This window comes from Panicum virgatum, chromosome 1N (genome assembly GCF_016808335.1).
Source record: "Panicum virgatum strain AP13 chromosome 1N, P.virgatum_v5, whole genome shotgun sequence".
Classification (NCBI taxonomy): domain Eukaryota; kingdom Viridiplantae; phylum Streptophyta; class Magnoliopsida; order Poales; family Poaceae; genus Panicum; species Panicum virgatum.
Window position 1 is genome coordinate 41,638,149 of NC_053145.1, and position 21,348 is coordinate 41,659,496.

Below are 21,348 nucleotides of genomic sequence, written 5' to 3' on the forward strand. Positions count from 1 at the left end.
TTGGAGTCTTATAGAAGATGACATAATGGCCATGTTTAAAGACTTTCACCAGGGCAATTTACCTATCTTTAGCCTTAACTTTGGGATTATTTTCTTACTTCCAAAGCTGAAGGAAGCAACAATGATCCAACAATATAGGCCGATTTGCATGTTAAATGTCAGTTTCAAAATTTTTACAAAGGTGTTGGCCAATAGGTTAAATTTGATGATAAACAACATAATCAAACCGACTCAAAGGGCGTTCATGTCAGGAAGATATATCTTTTAGGGAGTAGTAATCCTTCATGAGACTATATATGAATTAAAAAGAAGGAAACATGATGGCATCATTTTGAAGCTAAACTTTGAAAAAGCATATGATAAAGTGAATTGGAACTTTTTACAGCAAGCATTGAGAATGAAGGGTTTCTCGCAAAAGTGGTGCCAATGGATAGAGGGTATTACAACAGGAGGTAGTGTGGGGGTCCAAATTAACGATGAGATAGGTCACTTCTTTCAAACTAAGAAAGGGTTGAGACAAGGGGATCCTTTATCTCCCATTCTTTTTACATTGTAGGTGATATGCTTTCGACCTTAATTACAAGAGCCACAGAGGGAGAGCAATTCGGAGGACTAGTACCTCATCTTGTAGATGGTGGTCTTTCCATCCTACAGTACGCGGATGACACAATACTTTTTATGGAAAGTGATTTAGAACAGGCAGGAAATTTGAAGTTAATACTTGGTGCGTTTGAAAAGCTGTCTGGTTTGAAGATCAATTTCCATAAAAGTGTGTTTTTTTGTTTTGGAAATGCAAAAGATAGAGCTCAGGAGTGTGTACAATTATTTTGTTGTAAAGAAGGATCGTTTCCTTTTACGTATCTTGGGATCCCAATGAGCACACATAGAATTTCTAATAAGGATTGGCGTCATGTGGAAGAAAGGGTTCAGAAGAAACTTGGTAGCTGGAAGGGCAAACTCCTATTTATAGGGGGGAGGTTGGTGTTACTAGATTCGGTCTTGTCAAGTTTACCAATGTTCATGATGTCATTCTTCCGAATTCCTAAAGGAGTTCTTAAGAAGCTGGACTATTACAGATCCCGATTTTTTTGGCATTGTGACGAACATAAGAAGTATAGATTAATAAAGTGGAGTATGCTGAATAGGCCAAAGAGTGTGTGTGTGTGGGGGGGGGGGGGTTGGGAGTAATCAACCTTGAGGTGCAAAATGTGTGCCTTTTGAGCAAATTGCTGTTTAAGTTACTAAACGAGGATGGCACTTGGCAAAGGTTGTTAAGAAGAAAATATTTGGGAAATAAATCCCTGTCACAAGTTCCCAAGAAGAATGGTGATTCTCAATTTTGGTCAGGCCTCATGGAGGTAAAGGATCTCTTCTTGTCAATGGGAAGTTTCAAAGTTTCCAGCGGGGACCAAGCTAGATTTTGGAAGGACCGTTGGGTGGGGGACAAGACCTTGGAGGAGGAGTTCCTTGCTTAGGGCAGTCCCAACCCAGACTCTACCATGGAGTCTAAGTCTCCTATTTATTGTGTTTTGCTGATGTGGCAGTATATTTATAAAAGAGAGAGGGAGAGAAATCAAGACTCCAAGTCTTATTTAGACTCCAAGTCTTCACGCAAATCAAGAATGAATGTGAGAGAGACAAGTGGGCCATAAAAATCAAAGTAACACACTTTGCATTGGGAAGTATAGTTTCTTATGATGGAGTCTTTGAGGCTTAGACTCTATAAGTGGAGTCTGTATTGGGACTGCCCTTAGATCGATTCCTCTCAATGTCTCTTTTAGAAGGACTTTGGTAGGTAGTAGGCTTACGCGTTGGCTGCAACTTGTGAGTAAAGCGACAAATGTAACTTTAACCAATGAGAGAGATACCTTTTGTTGGGTACCAAATAAAAATGTGTATACAAACATCATGACTAAAGAAGCAACACCATCTTTATGTAGGTCTTGGAAAATAAATGTCCCATTAAAAATTAAGATCTTTATATGGTTTCTAAAGAAAGGGTTACATTAACCAAAGATAATTTGATTAAAAGAAAGTGGAAGGGGAGTGCTAAGTGCTGCTTTTGTAACTCTAATGAGACTATACAACACCTATTTTTTGATTGCCATATGGCGAAATTCATTTGGTTTGTTGTACTTGTGGCCTTCAATGTAAACCCCCCTTCTAATTTTACCCACATGCTGGACACATGGATTAAGAGTTTTCATCATTCCTTTAGAAACCAGATCTTGGTTGGCATTACTGGCCTTTGCTGGACATTGTGGTTGAGTAGGAATGAAATAATTTTTGAGAGAAAAATGCCTAACTCTTATTTGCAGGTAATCTTCAGGGGACGTACTGGACAAGAAACTGGGAAAAATTGTCTAAAGAGGAAGAGAAGACTTCTTTGAACAAGAACTCCCAAAGATTAGAAGCTTGTGTGATGGAGATTTTCAGCAAAGCAGGATAGAACTACAGAAATAGGATTCAGTACTAGTCTCTGTTTTGTCGTTGTTCTGTTGAGTAGGACCTTACTTCTCAGGCTTCTTACTGTCTTTCCATTGTGAACTATTAACAGTTGCCATTTGTGGCGCTTGGAGCCTGTGGGCTTTGTTTCCTGAACTTTGTATCATGAGGCTGCAGCCATTCACCTTTGAATGTGCGAGGCCGGGTAATGATCCTTTCTCTAAAAAAGAGGCGTTTGCTCCTCCATTGACCGAGGACCCACGGGAACCTCAGGTACCTGCTCTTCCGCCTAGGGGGTTGGATCCCCCCCTCGCCTCCGACGGTCGGCTCCGCGAGAGGAAAATCTCCCGCATCGGACCCATGTATTAGGTCATCCCACTCCGCCCGTGAGACGCCTCCTGCCCGGCAGGATCTCCTCCTCGTCGTCGTCGTCGTCCTCGTTGCTCTCCTCCACCTTCTCCCCGTGATGCCGAGTGGTGGCTTTCCGAGCTCCCTTCCTCTTCCTCTCTCCGGCCGCCGCACGCAGCTCCTCGTTCCGAGCGTGATTGGCTGCTCTCGCGGCATCGCTCTTCGGCAGCGGGACGTGGTGTTCCCGGAGCACAAGCCGTTCCGGCTGTTGCCGTGAGCAAGTAAGAGAAAGGAAAAGCAGAGGTGAATGAGTTAGATGGAAGAAAGAATGCATAGCACTTACAAAGGTGAGGAAGCCAAACTCCGGTCGTATCCTTGGGCATCCTGTGATAGGATACTCGTACAGGATCGCGGCACCCGCATCATCCTTTATTGGCTCTAGCGCCTCCCGAATACGCTGGAGGATCTCAGAGTCGGGGAGCGCTTCCTCGACCAGTACCGTACCCCGAAGAGGTACACAGGCTCCCATCTTGTGCAGAGGAAAATTATGCGCCATATATCAATGGCACGATCCTCCTTGAGTGGTAGCCGCCAATGACGCCGGCCGCAGTCAGTCCCTGCCCCCGAAGAAGCGTGATCGCGATGAGATGGTCGTTGATCTTCTTTTGATCCTTGGACGGCACGCCCCACTTGCTCCAGGACCAGGAGTCAGGGCGACTTCGATCAGCTTGAAATCAACCTCAGGGAGGCGCTGTGATGGCAGGCAAGGGGCGGCGACATTCCTCAAGTAGAACCAATTCGAGTGCCACCCCCTTGTTCGACTGGGATTCAGGTGATGGAGGGCGATGCCGTAGAAGTGGAGAAGTCCGGGGAGGAAGCGATGAGCAGGGACGCCGAACCCGCCCTCGTGGAAACGAGAAAACGAGACGACATACCCCGCCGGCATAGCCACTCTGCCTCTTCGGCCCTTGCCGGGAGGAGGCCCGTGCTGACGAGCCCTTGCAGGCGGGTGACGGAGATGGTGGAACGGCCCCACCACTCCAGAGCGCGCGGATCAGGGTGTGCGGAGGTGGAAGCCATGGCTACGTGACCGACGGCGATGGCGACGGCGAAAGGAAGGGTAATCTCTCTCTAACTGACGCCCTCTTCGCAGCAAAAGCAAAGGGAGCGCAGGCGCAACGAAGAGGACGAGGGAATGATCGCTTGCAAGGAAGGAGGGTAGGCTCGGCGACACCTATATTTAATGCTGACGGGATGGGAGCCGAACTGCCTCCGTTCCTCTTGTAGTGGCCATCCCGTCTAACTGGCGCACCCTCAAAAGGCGTGAACCATCAGCCCTCGCCTCGAGCCGCACAATGAATCTGAACCGACACAGATAAGTTGGGCTGCGGGGTCCAGTCCCGCAGCCCAACAAGGGTCTACGAGTTCGAAGGCCGGTCCGGCGTAGGACTCAAGGCCACCCTAAGCCATAATCAGTGATGGGCACGCTAGCAGCCAGTACATTAGCGGGCAAAGCGCAAAGCGCAAAGGGCTTCCCTACCCGCACTTGAGTCTCGATACAGTGCATCCATGGTTTCCTCACGAAAGGGAGGCAACTAGCCCTCAGAGTCGGTTGGACGAACCTGAGAACTATATGGGTCGGCCGTCAAGAGTATAAAATCGCCAGCCGATCCCAGTTTGGGTCCCACGGAGGGACCCTGGGTTTTCACTCAAGCTAACCCGTTAGCAGCTCGCTGAGCCTCATGACTCGAACCATCGAAGGAAGCATGGTGAGGCTTGACCCCTCCGTGCTCCCCGAGGAGAACGATAGTGAGATAAAACGGACCCTTGGTCAGATCTTTGCAACGCGCAAAGGCTCGGGGGCTCGAACTTGCAAAAGAGACCAAAACGCGTGGTCACAGAAAATGATTAAGCCTCTGCGAGAATAATAACATTTCCGTAGAGACTCGGGGGCTACACCCGGTGGGTGCACTCGCGCGCACCCACTACAGGACCCTGACAATCTCACCAATCGGAGGTGTCCCGACCGACGAGAGCCCTGGCAGGAGTGCACCACTGCTCCCAGGACTCGGGGGGCTACACCATGTACTCAAGAGGACGCGGACGCCGGTGCTCCTAGAGGACACGGCCGCCCGTGCTCAGTAGGAACGCGGCAGCCGGTGCTCGGGAAGACCGCGGATGCGGTGCTCAGGAAGGACGCGGCTCGCCGTTGCCGGTGCTCGTCGGGAAGACCGCGGACGCCGGTGCTCGGGGAGGATGCAGGACGCTGGTGCTCGGGAAGAACCCGGCCGGCGGAGCTGCTGCAAGGGAAGGACGCGACCTGCAGCAAGGACTTCTGCCATCGAACAGAGAGTCCAGCGGGGCTTGCTGCTCGCGGAGCTCGCGTTGCCAGCGCCGGCTTGAACGCGACGACGCTACGAGCGAGGAACGTGCGTACATTGACACAACACAATGATGATCCAGAACCAGCTAGCTCCGCCTGCTGGTATGTTCGAAAGCAGTTTGCGGTCAAAGTATTATTAGGCGCTCAGAGAGCAAGTCAAGAACAGTAAAAGAGAAAAACTATCCCCCTTATTTCTATCCCTCTCATGGGTCACCTACCGTGTGACCCATTTGAACAACTTAGTTCAAATAACAATGATGAAGCAAGGATAAAAACTTATTGACCGCACGAGGCAAGAGTAAGCTAGAGATAGTTAGCTCATCTACAACTAAAACAATCGTACATGTACATGTCATCATCCAACATTTTAGTTTGATCAGGCTACATTTTACATCTGTCCGTAAATTTTGTTGTGTTTTTTTTCCATATTCATATACACTAAAATGTTTCGTTGGTTTAGTATTTAGGATTGATTCTGTGTGCTTGATGGATCAACCCTCATCCTCAGTGAAAAAGCGTAGCAGGAACCGTGCAAAGACCATTGGGGACATCACAGATGATGTTGCCGCAGGTATAGCTAAGTCTTCGTGTTCTTCTCCATAACGATCATAGGCTAATTTCCTACTTTTTTAGAACGTCTGGAGAAAAAGAGGATAAAAGAGAGGCAGAGGCGGGCCAGTATGACTGAGGAGCAGAAGGACGAGGCACACCGAAAAGCAATGTGAATACAAACTGAAAACAATAAATACAGTAATCAGCTTCTTCCATCTGATATGGTTCAATGCACCAAGTCTGGTGTGATTCAATCCAATGTCTCTAATTTGCTCTTGACAGCTAACTATTTTTCTATTCACGTTAGTGCCCTAGCTTGCTTACTTTTGTTGATGCCATGATAAACTAGCAGGTCCAGGACGCACATCAGCCACAATCACCGGAGTACGAACACCGGCCTGCGTGTATCACACGTATGTGTGTTTTCGTATTGATGAAACTAATACATGTTTTCCCTACTTAATTGAAACACACCGTACTTGTCTAAAATCACCTCATAGGCTTCATACCATAATACAAATGTGCTATTTTGAATAAGCTTTGTACCATGCATGTACTATTTTATCTAATATAAATCTCATATAAAAATTGTCACAGGGAGGTACATGACTTCAATTATAGCGTATTGTTTTTTCGGTATAATTTGTAACCTGAATAGACTTTTGATACTGGTATTGTACAGTTGCACGTGTGTCACACGCATGAATACTAGTATATACAAGTGATGGACATGTTTGCATACAAAACGTCCCTGCTTTCCTGGTAAGGCTATTCGCACTTATGGTACTTTAAATTCATTCCTAAAAGAAATATTTCGTTCTGATCATCAATATTATCTCCTCTATACCCAGTTCTTCCGCACCTATCATACTCTATATCTCATTCTCTGTACCAACTACTAGCACGCGGGACCCACATGTCATACACTACCAAATTTTTTAACCCCACCCACCCCATCACCCCCCTCTCTCTCTCTCCCCCCTAAGGCGGCGCTCCTCCGGCCTCCCTCGTCGCTGCACACCTTCTCCAGCGGCGAGTGGCGGCGGAGGCTTGCACGGGCGGTGGGTGGGGCGGCGGCGGTCCGGCCCCGCCGTGCTCTCTCTCATGGGCCCGTGGCGTTCCAGCCCTGCCATCCACGAGCTGCTCGGCGGTCGCGTCGTCCGAGAAGTGGCGCACGATGGCCAAGCCCCCGCCGCAGCGGCCGTCAAGGGCCGTGGCGGCGGAGGAGGAGGAGGAGGGGAAGAGGACGAACTACAACAAGGTGGCGGGTGGTGAGGAGCCGCCACGCCTCTCTCGACAGCGGCGGGTGGAGCCCCTCCTCCCTCACCAGATCCGGTGGCGCCGGCCCATCTCCCTCCTTCCTCCCTCACCACGCCGGCTGTCCGCGGCCACGATCCGGTCAGATCCAGGCACGTCGAGCTCTGGCGGCAGCCGGATCCGAGCGCGCCGTGCGGCTCCGAGCCTCCTCTCTCTTTCTCTCTCTATGGGCCGACGACCATGCACCTTCCACTCCCGTGATCGGCGCGGAGCTCTGCGGCCTTCCTTTTTCCCCAAATTCGGGCCGTGAAGAGCCCCTGCCGAGCTTCTCCCGCCGACGCGCCCTTCTTCGTCGTGCTCCTCGTCCAACCTATTTTTTCCCCACCGTGCAGGGCCGTAGCAAGCTCCTCTCGTCGGCGCTGCCCTTCCTCATCGCACTCCTCCGTCCGGCGCCGCCCTTTCTCTGCTCCCTGCATTTCCCTCTACAGGTGCGCAAGCGCGGTGGTTGGAGCGGGTGCACGGGCCCGGCGATAGTGGATGTGCTGGGAGTACGCCAGAATTAGCGGAAGGATGCCCTTCCGCTTGGGTAGGGTAGGGCTACCGGTACCCCGCTATAAGGATAAAAATGGACCGAAAATTTTCAGTCCAGTCCCGTCTGTATTTCTATATTTATCCCGCATGTTTTTTATTTACGGAAAAATACGGAAATGGGACGGAAAGCGGGAAGGGGTGTATCCCGCCCGTATTTGCGGGATCCCGCTTTTAGCCTGGATAATTCCGTATTAGTTCCGTATTTATAAAATCCGGAAAAAGAATAATAGGCACACCATATATCCTCTCATGTTTCACAACATCAATACATGTACTTCACGGTTTAATCATAGGAAACAAGAAACATTGATCATATATTTTAAAAAATAGTTTATGTAAAGGAGTGTCTAGGGTGATATTCATGCAAAGTGAATGGTGATTGAATAATAATGCATTCCGGTTCCGTAAACGTTATATCTCGTTTCCGTTTCCATACCCGGCTATTCCGCTCCCGTTTCCTGTAATAAAAAAACAGAAATGGAAATGGTTGAGAGGTTTCCTGCCCGTTTTCATCCCTACCCCCGCTGCACTAGATTTTACGTTAAATGGGTCCTCTGGGAACCTTTCTTGACTCCCGAGACCATCGCTCCCAAACTCTTGGCTCCCAAACTCTTTGACCATCCGACGTGGCCACGTCAACGTGGATTAGGCAGGACCTCGCTGACAGCAGGCCCGGGCAGAGCGGGCCTCACCTGCATACCGCGAGAGGCCCGCGTCCATAGGGGTGGTAAAGGGCCCAACATTTTGAACTAGAAAATCTAAGGGCCGGACCCTAAAAAGGCCCGGCTCTAATTTTATAGGGTCAATTGCATAAGTGCCCTCGTTTTCACCTCTTACTGCACCATTACCCCTCTTTTTTAGACTTTGCATATTTGCCCCTCATTTTTTGAATCTGAATCGTCTGTCTGCCCTCGTTTCTAGACGCCGTAAGAGGAGACTGTTTGTTTGGACGAAAAATAAAATTGAAAGAGAGAAAATAGTATGCAATGACCGTATTGCCCTTGTCTTATCTGAACAGCAGCACCCCTCTCTCGTGTCCTCATCCCTATCCCCTCTCTCGACCCCTCCCTGGTGGCGGCGGCCTCTGTCGATCTCTCCCTGGCAGCGGCGGGAGGCAGGCCAGTAGCAGGAGGATGACGGAAGGGGGAGGGCACGTGCGGATCCCTTCGTTGCCGGCGCTGGGCGGAGCAGTGTGGGGCGGCAGGGGGAGCGCACGCGCAGTTCCCCTTGTGGGGCGGAGCTGGGCGTTGGGCTGCAGCAGGGGGAGGCTGGCGCGGGTCCCCTCGCGGCGCTGGGCGGAGCAGCGTGGGACGGCAGGGGGAGGGCGGCGCAGGTCCCCTCCCCTCGCGGCGCTGGGCGAAGCAGCGTGGGGCTGTAGCTCGCCTCACAGGCGGACCAGCGTAGGGCGCGTAGCACGGGGGCTCCTCTCGCCTAGCAACACGGGGATGTTGCGGGCCTAGCAGCACGGCGACATGACGACCATGGAATCCAATGCTCGACAAGATTGGTAATTTCTCCCCCAAACTCAATCTGTGTATTGTAAATTGGTGGCTAACTGAAAGGATGGTAATTAGATGGGTAACTATAAATTGAATGCTGTGATTTGTAGGTTGAATAACAGTGAATTAAAACTTGTTGTTAACATCCGGTCACATTGGAGCTTGCCTGATGGTGGACCAAAGACATATAAAAGGAGGGAATCATTGACTGCAATTGTTGATAGACATAACTATAGCTTTCTTCAGTTAGTAGATTTCGTAGGTGAACACTTTGTGTGGGGTTCAAAGCAGTGCATTTCTTTTTGGCGGTCACTGGAAGATGCATCTATCGAGATTACAAGTGATGAACAACTGTTACAGTGGTTTGAACTCAACCAAGAGAGAAGGGTTCTGCACATTGATGCCCAGATCGATGACTTTCAGGGGCCAATACAGTTCTTACCCACAAAACGTAGGTGCCACCCTGTAGTGAGAAACAAAGTAGTTCAATCTCCTAATACTCCACCTGCTATTTTGGATATTTCTGTTGCTCCAACACAGCCCATTCAAGATGTGAGAGAGCCCATGACTAAGATAGCCACAAACACATATGAGAGAGCCACAAATTATAACCCCACTAGGAAAGGCAAGAAACGCAAGAGAAAACATGCGCATGATGATGAAGAGCCAGTTGGAGTTGATGAGGAGGGCAACTACTCTGACACTGAATCACTTACTGCACTAAGTGACAGTAGCTATGATTCTGACATGGCTGCATCTTCTAACTCTGATTTCTCTGATCCTGAGTATGAACCTAATGTCGAAATATTTGATGAGGATGATATTTCTGCGTTTGCTTATGATGTTGATGATCCATGTGTTGATATTGGTGTGGTATTTCCTGATGTGAAACAGTGCAAATCAGCATTAACCCAGCATACAATATTAAATGATTATGCTTTTCACACTGTGAAGAAAGAAAAATAGCGTTTTCGAGCCAAGTGCGTGAGCGCAGATAAGGGCTGCGACTGGACATTTTTTTGCATCTATCAGCAAGAAAAAATACATTGGTTGTACGGTACACTAACACTAGAATATGAAATACTTGCATCACATAAAGTTGCTCTATTTTATCTTGTATATATTTACATAGAGATCCTTTATTTTGCTGCAGGTTAAGAAGAATGGGCCAACTCACAAGTGTGGTTCAGTTAATAACTGTGGGGATACAATGGCCACACATAATTGGGTAGCTGAAAGGGTGGTTGATTGGTTGAAGGACGATCCAACAAAGGGACCAAAGGAGTTACACGCTACATTGAAGAAGAGGTATTCAATGGAGATTCCATATCACAGGGTTTTCAGGGGCAAAGAGAAGGCACTTGACATGATACATGGAAAGTGGAATGACAGTTATGACCTGCTGCCCACATATAGAGCTGAACTACTCAAATCAGTGCCAGGAAGTGTTGTTGAGTTGGACACAGAAGAGCATCAAGGAGATGTGTGTTTTAGGAGATTTTTTGTGGCGCTTAAGCCTTGCATTGATGGTTTTTTGTAAGGATGCAGGCCCTACATTGCAATAGATGCCACCCACTTGACAGGGAGGTCAAGAGGCCAATTGGCGGCTGCTGTTGTAATAGATGGACATAATTGGTTATTTCATGTTGCTTATGGAGTGATTGAGACTGAGTCAAAGGAGAGTTGGACATGGTTCATCCAGTAGTTGAAGATTGCTATTGGTTCACTAACAGGTCTGGTTATCAGCACAGATGCAGGCAAAGGAATTGAGGGGGCTGTGGATGATGTATATCCAGGTGTGGAGCATAGAGAATGTATGAGGCATTTGTGGTAGAATTTTAAGAAGTTCTACTATGGGGAGTTGTTCAATTATAATATGTGGCCAGCAGCCAAGAGTTACACCATTGAAAAGTTTAACTGGCACATGGCTAGGATACAAGAGAAGTGCCCTGATGCCATTGCATACTTAGATGAGAACCATCCCTACTTATGGAGTAGAAGCAAATTTTCTGATCATTGCAAGGCTGACTACATCAATAACAACCTCTCTGAATCTTTCAACAATTGGGTCAAAGAAGTGAAAGACTTGCAGATTGTGGAGATGCTTGATACTATAAGACGAATGATCATAGCCAAGTTTGAACTGAGAAGTAAGATTGCAAAGTCAATGGAGGGAAAAATAATCACATCTATTACTAATGCTCTTACAACTCAAAGCAAAGCTATCAAGGATTGTGAGATATTAAGGTGTGGACAGGGCACTGCTGAAGTAAGTGCACCTACCAAATCAGGAGCACTTTTCAGGTATGCAGTCAACTTGGAGTTGAAAACATGCAGCTGCAGGGCTTGGCAAGTTAGTGGAAAACCCTGCAGACATGCTTTAGTATTCATTGCAAAACTTAGTAGAGAGGTGCACATGGATGACTATGTTCATGATTATTTCTCTATTGACAAGTTTAAAAAGGCCTATTCTGGTGTGTTCAATCCAATGACATCAAAGTAATTTTGGCCACGTGTTAATCTAGATTATAAAATCAAGAAGCCAATATTGAGAAGAAAGCCTGTGAGACCGAGGAAATCTAGGATCAAGGCATCAGATGAATCGGGCAGCACAAAGCAAAAGAGGTGCCCAGAATGCCATGAACTAGGCCATACAGCCAAGAAGTGCCAAGGAGGCCTTACTGCTGGACAGAAGAAGAGCCGCTTGTCTTCTGGCAATGCATTAGAGGGAAGCAATGATCCTAGTTCTACACTTGCATCATCATCACGGGGTACGGGGTGAGGGAGAGGTAGAGGTAGAGGTAGAGCTACAAGGTCATCAACTAATGAATCATCTAAGTAAGTGATGCATGTGTACCCTAATTACTTCTAAATTGTACAGATTTCGTATGCATGATGATTGCAATAGTTATTGATATATTTTTACTCCAATGTTTTGAAGCGCTAGTACATGTCACATTGAAGGGGAAACACCACCAACAGCAACAAGTAGAGGAAGAGGAAGAGAAAGAGGAAGAGGTGTTTCAAGGCTTGCTGCATACTTCAACGCTTAGAAATGACATTTTCGTGCTTAAATGTGGCCTTGGCTGCGCCGAGCCCAATATTTTGGAGTGCTAAAAAATGTGATCTGGGCATGTTTTGTCTTGTTTTGGGGTGCTTATGTGATCTGGACATGTACTCACACTATTTGTAGTGCCAAAGGACATGTACTCACGCCATATGTTATAGGTTACTTATGGCTTAGACGTGAGCCGGATATGAAATTTAATGGGTCCCAAATGCTAATTCTGTGACAAAATATTATGCTTAAATGTGGTCGTGACAAAATATTATGTTTAAATGTGGTCGTGACATACCCACTTTCTTGTACATTTCGAAAATAAGGGCAAATATGCAAATCCAGCATGTCATCCACGTTAGGGGTATTTTGTCCTTTCAACTCTCTGTTAACACCGTTAGCTACACTTTACAGAACAGGGGTATACCATATGTTAGGATTAAAAAAACGGGGGCAAACATACAAAGTTCAAAAAAGAGGGGCAAACGTGCAACAAGAGGTGAAAACGATGGTACTTATGCAATTAATTCAATTTTATATAATTTTAAACTAAAAAATTTAAAAATCTTGTTGAGCTGTGAGCGTGAGGTTCCCGTGTCACTGCACTGCACGGTTGCACGGGAACTTCGTCCGAGCTGTGAAGAGACGATTATAGCCGTGCACTGCACGGTTGCACGGGAACTTCGTCCGAGCTGTGAAGAGACGATTACGGCGGTGCCCCGTTACCACCTCTACGCGTACACCACCCGGACCTCGGAACCACAATAAAATAAGCGAGGTTCCACAGTACTGTAATGAACCGGTCATTACTCCACTGTGGACATTGCGCGGGTACTATAGCAGTAGACCCTGGCCATTGATCTTTGATCAAACGGTCCACATTGATTGAAAAGTCGCCTTGTAAATGGACATTGTCAGGGGGTCCCGCTCCATTCCAGTTTCCAACTCCTCTCGCTCCCGTGGCCGTGGCCATGTCGCCCGACGCCGCCGCCACCACCTCCCACACCGCCACCGCCACCACCTCGCACGCCGCCTTCGCCGCCACCTCCTTCTCCGTCGCCGACCTCACCGCCCCCTCCCGCGCTCGCGGCATCTGCCTCCCGCTCCGTGCGGCCCCCGCCCATCGCCGGGGCGTCTCGATGGCCGTCTCCGCCCCTCCCGCCGCCGCCGCCGCCGCCGCCGCCGCCACCGCTGCCACCGCCTTCGCCGCCCCCTCCCGGCATCAGCCTCTCGCCCCGTACGGCCCCCTCCCGTCGCCGCGTCGTCGTCTCGGCCGTCTCCACCCCCCGGTCCTCTCCCGCCGCCTCGTCCCTCGAGCGCCTCCACTTCGTCAAATACCAGGGCCCTGGCAACGACTTCATCATGGTGCGCTTCGCTTCTCTGCTTCCTTCGGCTTCCGCACCGCGATGCGCGCTTATCTGGGTTGTGTGTGTGTGTGTGGGGGGGGGGGGTAACCTACCTTCTACTACGAATTCGGGGGCAATCTCTGCTTTCTCGGATTCTGTGAAATCGCTAGGTTTTTCTGGTTTGCCTGCTGATTATTGTGTGCATTTTAGGTGGACAACAGGGATTCGTCGGTGCCCAAGTTGACGCCGAAGCAGGCGGCCATTTTGTGCGACCGGAACTACTGCATCGGGGCGGACGGCGTCATCTTCGTCATGCCGCGGGTCAATGGCGCTGGCTACACCATGAGGATGTTCAACTCTGATGGCAGCGAGCCGGAGGTGCGTGTATGTGTGTGCCCCGTTTCATCCTGATGCTGAATGCGTGGTAACAAATGTTTCACTTCAGTGTCGTGGTCACTGTTATTCCTAGTGATTCTTCTGCGCAGATAAGTTGAGCTAAGCTTAGAGCACAATGCCGGCCGAGTATTACCAGTCTCTACTGTAAAATGGGTGAAGATATTTCTCAGTCTTGTTCTTGTGAGCTTTGGCTGCACAAGGAAAAATGTAGATGTGTAGCTGTAAGTTTCTTCAGTTTGTTGAAATGCTAGGCACAGGCAAATTTAGACTTGATAAAACTTTGTTTGCTTGGGTCCTACAGTGCACCTAACTAGTGTCTGGGAACTCTACTAATTTAGTCTATGATTAGAGTATATTGCAGAAATAGTTACCTAATGTACCTATACTCTATCCACTGTTTTGCAGACCTACCAAAATTATGCTACATGTCTCACTCCCTAGCATGGACTGGGGTTGTGTTTTTAATCAATTATGACTTTTGGCTGCCTTTTCCTTTACCTTCTCACTCGACCAACTGTCAAATGGACTAAAGAATCCTTTGTCTTCTTTCAAATGTCAATTCTGTGGACAATCGGAAAATTGTTTAATGGACCTTGTTAGTGCTGAATTGTTTTCATACAATATCTGTTGATCCCTTATTTCTTATGCTTTCAGATGTGTGGTAATGGTCTCCATTGCTTTACTCGGTTTATAGCCGAGCTTGAAAATCTGCAGGGAACAAATAGGTAAAACCATTCACGCATGGAGATTGCAGCATTGTTGTGATGTAATTAAATGCAAATTCCACCTGTGGATTTAATCACATTATAACAGAAATACACAAAAAATAAATAAGTAATGTCTTGTGTTAATCTAAATTTCTTAATTTTTAGCTGAGCCTTAGTCTAATATAAATATAGCTAACAAAAGTACTACACATATGATGACGCGAAATGTGTTCTTTGTTGTTTATCCCTAATTATAGTTTTCTTTAATGTTTCAGCTCCAAGATTCATACTGCCGCTGGACTCATCATCCCTGAAATACAAAATGATGGGCAGGTAAATGTTTTTCTAGTTCTTTTAACCATTTCATATCTACATATGTTACTGAACCTTGGTTGTGCAAGAGCAAAGGTAGTCTCTCCTTAGTCTCTGTTATGAATAGAGGACTTGATGTATTGAGTTAGGCCTAAAGGGCAATATATAGAGTACAAGAGAGCACCCAAACCCTAGAATAGGAAAAGACTAGACTACCCTTGACTTCTTGACTCTTATACCTTAACAGTCTCTAGCTGCCTGCTAAGGTCCATTACCTGATCTGCGACCGATTTTTGGATATTTAAAACCTATTGCATTTTGCATACACTTCTCAGTGTGTTATCACTTATCAATATAAAATATTATGGCACTGCAATTGAAGAACTAGATAAATGGGCTGTTTCAGTCAAAGAGCACTAGTTTTAACCATGTAGCAAGCTCCACTTTTCGTAGCAGCCAAATTGGCGACCAAAACTCAGGAAATCCATCAAAGAACATGTGCATTACAGGTGTGACACTGTAAGAAATGTTGTAAGCGATAAAGGTCTTGCGCATCAACCGGTAGCCAAAAAAGGTCATCTAACTTAAATGCAGCAAGCTAAAACTAAATTGCTGATCTCTAGCCAAAAGAGATCTCCTAACTTCATTCCAGCAAACTAAAACTAAATTCAGTACAAATGTACAATAAACCACATGACCCTACTTAAAAGTACTTAAAAGAGGAATTCCTGCTTTTGGTTTCAATCTTATATATTTTCAGGACCTTGCTTTTTTACTGGACATCTTTAAGCTATTGAAGTCCATTATCTTGGGCTTTCTTGGCTTTAATAGTCTCAAGTGTCTTAGCTTTCTATTTACTTCTGTTTTTCAAGTTCAAACGATTGATGCACTCATTCTTGTTGAGCATGACTCCAACGTGTCACTCTCCAAGTCCGATTTATATTTCACATAATTTGGCACACTTTTATTTTTCAGGTAAAGGTTGATATGGGTGAGCCCATCCTTTCTGGACCAGAGATCCCCACAAAACTGCCAGCTACCAGGAACAAAGCTGTTGTCCAAGCTGAATTAGAAGTTGAGGGTTCAACATGGCATGTAACGTGTGTTAACATGGGTAATCCTCACTGTGTCACATTTGGTTCGAAGGAGTTGAAGGTAATCAACTTGTAAATTCATATTCCGTTCGTGTCAAACCGCTTTCTTGTCAAAACAGATAATTTTATTATTGATTACCATATTGAATCCATGCGTTTTGCGAATCAATCTGTGAGATAGTTTTCCCTATTGAAACAATTTAATCTTTTTAAAACCTCTGTACAAACTGTCTTTCTTAGCACCCAATGTGAGTTTCATGTTTCTTGAGTCATTGGCTCAACATACGTCATTATATTTTGTACATTAAACTTGCGGAATTGGAACTTGCCAGCTACTGAAAGCACTAGTCTCCGTGATCCTTTTGTTCGTTGCCCTGAAACCCCCCCGCAGGTCAAGTTTTTTTTCATTGCCCTGATCTACAAGATATGTTGTTTTTACTTGGAAAATAAGGTGACTGTTTCTATGATGGATACATCCATGTTAAGATGCTTCAATAGGGTTCTGCTATTTTGTTAATGTTAGATCTGACCCCCGCAACTAGCAACCCTAAGTCCCTGATTGTTTGTGAATTAGGCCACATGTGAAGGTTCAACTGTACTTTTAAGAATTGTAATTTCAATAGCTTAACCAAGCTGCCACATAACTATAGATTCTTGTCTTGGCTGGAGTCCAACAGGTCTTGCAGGTTGATGATTTAAAACTTAGTGAAATTGGCCCTAAATTTGAGCACCATGAGATGTTTCCTGCTCGCACCAACACAGGTAACTTCTCATTTCTTGTATTACCATGTGTTCTATGCATACACCCTTGCATTTGAATTATGTTTAAGTAACATTCTTTTTGCAGAGTTTGTAGAGGCGCACACCTTAAAATGCGAGTTTGGGAGCGTGGTGCTGGTATAATTGATCTTCCCTTAAGCTCCTGATCTGTAGCATATGCTGTTTACCTGGGAGTTAGAATATTTTTCCCATGTATATATGTTTGAATTCTACTGATGTTGTGTATGTTTCATCAGTACCACATTGTAATTTCATAATGCTACTAGCTCTAATGTATTTCTAAGTTTCAGTGATCTGTTTTATATTCATACATTTATCACTTGTAGTGGATATGCAAAGCTAACCTATGATTTTAAATGTAGGAGCAACTCTTGCTTGTGGTACTGGTGCTGGCGCGGTTGTTGTTGCCGCTGTTCTTGAGGGCCGAGCTGAGCGTGTCAGTATCCTTATTTTTTGTTCGGCAATTTCACTTTCATAGTTACCACAACCTGTGTTATATACTCTCTTTTTTTTTGGGTGATGCAGAAATGTATAGTTGATGTGCCTGGTGGATCATTGGAGATTGAGTGGAGGGAGGATGACAATCATGTTTACATGACTGCTCCTGCAGAGGCCGTTATGGCTCAGGTGAGTCCGACGGCCATGCCTCACGTTTGATTGCATAGCGAGCTACTTTTGCGCGCCACAGTGCCCTCGCAGCAATGTGCACGGTATAAAGATTTGAACACTTAGCTAAGTGCTCTTAGTTAATGACCTACTAAGTCAACCGTTTTCCACTCTGACCAAGGACAATCATATTCAGCAGGGGGAGTCCGCTTGTCCTCCAGGGTGCGGCTGCAGGTGCGGCTACGATGCCTTCCGCCACAAGGTGGAAGAGATTCACTGCAGGGAGGCGGCTCGCGACAGCAATTGTCGTCCCGTTTGGCTGGAGGTGTTGGAGCTGATCGCCAGCCCCAACCTCGTCGTGCCCCTTGGGGTGATCACGACGGTAGCGACGGCCCTTTCACGTGGTTGGGTTAAGATCGAGCCCATCAGCTCCAACCTCATCGTGCTCCTCGCAGTGATCACGATGTTGGTGATGGCTGTTTCACGTGGATGGGTTAAGATCGAGCCCATCAACGTGACTGATATCCTCAAGTACTGCAACGGTGGCGGCCGCCATGGATGAGATGAGGAGTATCTCCATCTCATCCTACGTATATATATGTATGTATGTATACAGGATCACGCTATTTAGCACCCTGGGTACTAAATAGCTATAAAACACACATGTATGCCAGCAAGCACCCCATATATCCTCTGTAATGCTTAATATTGTTTTTCAGCAGTAAACTGTGATTAGAAGTTCTAATTGAGAAGCCTATTTCATAAATAGATTGCTGACATTTTTACGCACAAATCAAGATCTACTGTAATTTTTTAAAAAAATTGTTTTTGCTACTATATCATATGGTTTTTATGATTCTAACAAAGGCCTTTTACACCTTGAAGGAGCCAATCTCCATTATGAACATCTTACAATAATAGTCATATTGCAAAAAGATATGTTCCAAGACACAATATTTGAAAATAATTTGCTATATATACATTTAGAATGACCGGATGCTTGAAACGCCACGCCTAGGCAGATTGAAACTTCAAACAAACTTTGTTAAGCTCTGTTTAGTTCCCAAAATTTTTTAGTAAAATACATAGCCGGTCCTCAAACTTGTCAGAGTGTATCATTCCGGTTCCTAAATTTATAAAACCAGGTATCCGGGTCCTTAAACTTGTCAAGGTGTATCATTCCGGTCCCTAAACTTCGAAAACCAGAAATCCGGGTCCATGCAATAACAAAAAGTGATTTCAGACCATATTTTTAGTTTAAAAATAAATCCAACAAATAATAGATATAGTTTTTAAACCATAAAAATATCTCTAAGCCCCCCCACCCACAAAATTCTTAATTTTTTTTAAAAATATACTAGAGATACAGTGGAGCCTAAATAAAAATAATTGGAGCTCATAAAAATATCTGGTGAAAATATATTTTAACATTTTTCTAGAGTTAAATCTAATTTTAGAAGTTTACAAAAATATTTTCATGAGCTCTAATTAGTTTCAAAATATTTTCATGAGAATTTTAGAGGCTTGGAGATATTTTTATGGTTTAAAAACTATATGTATTATTTGTTGAATTTTTTGAACTAAAAACATGGTCCGAAACCACTTTTAGTCATTGCATGGACCCGGATTTCTGGTTTTCTAAGTTTAGGGACTAGGATGACACACCCTAACAAGTTTAAGGACCCGAATTTCTGGTTTTATAAGTGTGTGTGTGGGGAGGGGGGGGGGTGCAGGCTGACATACCCTGACAAGTTCGAGGATCGGCCGTGTATTTTACTGAAAATTTTTCTTGCGCTAAAGTAACTTTGAATGTTTGACCATTAGTTAGAAGTATTAAATGTGGATAATTGACAAAACCCATTCCATAACTTTTGGTTGAAATCGCGAGACGAATCTAATGAATCTAATTATGCAATGATTAGACAATATTGTGCTACAGTAAACAACCTCTAATGATGGATTAATTAGCCTTAATAGATTCATCTCGCGATTTCATGCCCATCCTTGTAATTAGTTTTATAATTTATCTATGTTTAATACTTCTAATTAGTGTTGCAAACGTTGCCAAAATATTTATTTATGATAGATATTAAGGCCTCTAGGCGAAATGCAAACCGATGCTCTATATTTTGAAATACAAATAACAAATATATATTTTGGCTCTATTATGTAAATTTATATTTTGCAGAAGCACAAAGGACGAAGTACTCGAAGAACGAAATTGGTCGAAAACAACACAGCTTTTGTAAAATCGATATGCGGTTGAATCGGGAATTTTTATATTCACTGATTTAACAATCCGTATTTTCCGCATCTGAGCACATGCATGGCAGTTTTTCCGTATGTGAGCACGGTTAATGCGTATTTCGATCTCTAATCACTACACCAGGTGCGTATATGATTAATGGGCTTCTACAAGAGTAACTGGGCTGCTGGACTGACCAGTGAGCAGAGCGGCAGAGCCTAGTAATGTGGATTTGTCGAGCCTTCCGAGTTCAACGCAGATGCCACAGTGTTATTATGATGCGTTGCCTACTTGTCTTTCTTGTTCGTTCTTGCACCGCCCTCAAATGCATGGAACATATAGCATAACGACACACATGAATTTTGGATGAAATATATTTATGATTATGATTGGTTCTGAACTTCTGACAGAATATAAACATGATAAATATAATCGCACGTGGTTACATGGTAAAAAAAGGCTTAAACATCTCCCTCAAAAGAAATTAATAAAGGTGAAACATCACAGTACTTTTGCCAAAAGAACACACACATGGAGACAGCGGTACGAAAATATGCTCAGTCTGATTCCAGGCTGCTCGACCCATCCAGATGCAATTGAACTGAAAAATGTGCGTAATGGAATCAATGTCTACTCCAGTTCTGGCATGATGATGCATCTGCAAGAACAAAGCAATATTATATTAGCATACTCTTAAACCATGTACTCTCTTCGTTCCAAATTGTAGGTCGTTTTGACAAATCTATATACATAATTTTTATCATATATTTAGACATAGTATTTATCTAGATGAGTAGCAAAAATTATGCATCTAGATTTGCCAAAACGACCTACAATTTGGAACGGAGGGAGTATAAAATAAGGAAACTATCAAAGGAGAAGTTGCAACAGTATACCAGCTTGATTATTGTCTTCTCGTGTTGAACGATGTGCTTGATGTCCCAATCGCCGACCTTGCAATTCTATTGTGCTTTGGTCGACCTCGTTGTATCAACCTAGACTGAGGTATGATAACTGGACCATTATATGGTGGCCACTCATTTTGATTCCCAGCCATATGGATGGAATCGTCCCGCCCAAGTGTTTGCAAGTGTTGCAGAAGAGTAATGCGGATGGACAGATTGGTTTTCGTGAACATGAGCACACGGATACAAGTAAGGTTTGGCTTTAGGCATTTGCACCTTGGAATAGCATTATTGTGCAGGACCACCTTATACTTGAAATCCCTTTGGACATATGTGATACGATCCCCTTGACGCAATGCAACCTGGTTCTCGATCAACCTTCACTCCACCTTCGTCGCCATAAGATGTCACATGCATCGATCCAGCCTTGTTCCCTCTCTTTACTAATAGATTCTCAACCCGCCGGGACCACATTTTCCCTGAATTTGCAAGATCAAGAGCAGTCTGTCTTCTATCAACAAACCATTCTAAGCATTTATTAAATGTCTCCTCCACTATGGTTGTGACAGGCAATCTCCTTGAGTACTTGAACACTTTATTTAACGATTCAGAACCATTACTTGTCATTATCCCCCAACGGAAACCACCATCCATGCACTGGAACACCTTCTCGAGTCTCTTAAGCTCATCTTTATCTTGTTCTCGGTATGTGCAAAATTGCATCCGTACCTTCTGTAAATCTACGTGGTTTCTTCTTCTTGACAGCCCACATAAATAAATGTTTTTAGAAAAAAGTCTACTTAACCCCTCCAACTATTGATGGT

General features: G+C 45.2%; 1 protein-coding gene and 1 pseudogene across 1 annotated transcript; one reads left to right on the plus strand and one right to left on the minus strand.

Moving 5' to 3' along the window:
- Nucleotides 1-2,407: 2,407 nt before the first annotated feature.
- On the minus strand, nucleotides 2,408-4,016 carry LOC120655867. The gene is made up of 2 exons (XM_039933844.1): nucleotides 3,137-4,016; nucleotides 2,408-3,058 (listed from the first exon to the last, which is right to left on the minus strand). Exons 1-2 carry the CDS (start codon nucleotides 3,347-3,349, stop codon nucleotides 2,816-2,818), a joined length of 456 nt encoding a protein of 151 aa, XP_039789778.1. The 5' UTR covers nucleotides 3,350-4,016; the 3' UTR covers nucleotides 2,408-2,815.
- Nucleotides 4,017-13,064: 9,048 nt separating this feature from the next.
- LOC120655868 lies at nucleotides 13,065-18,171 on the plus strand (annotated as a pseudogene).
- The last annotated feature ends 3,177 nt before the right edge of the window (nucleotides 18,172-21,348 follow it).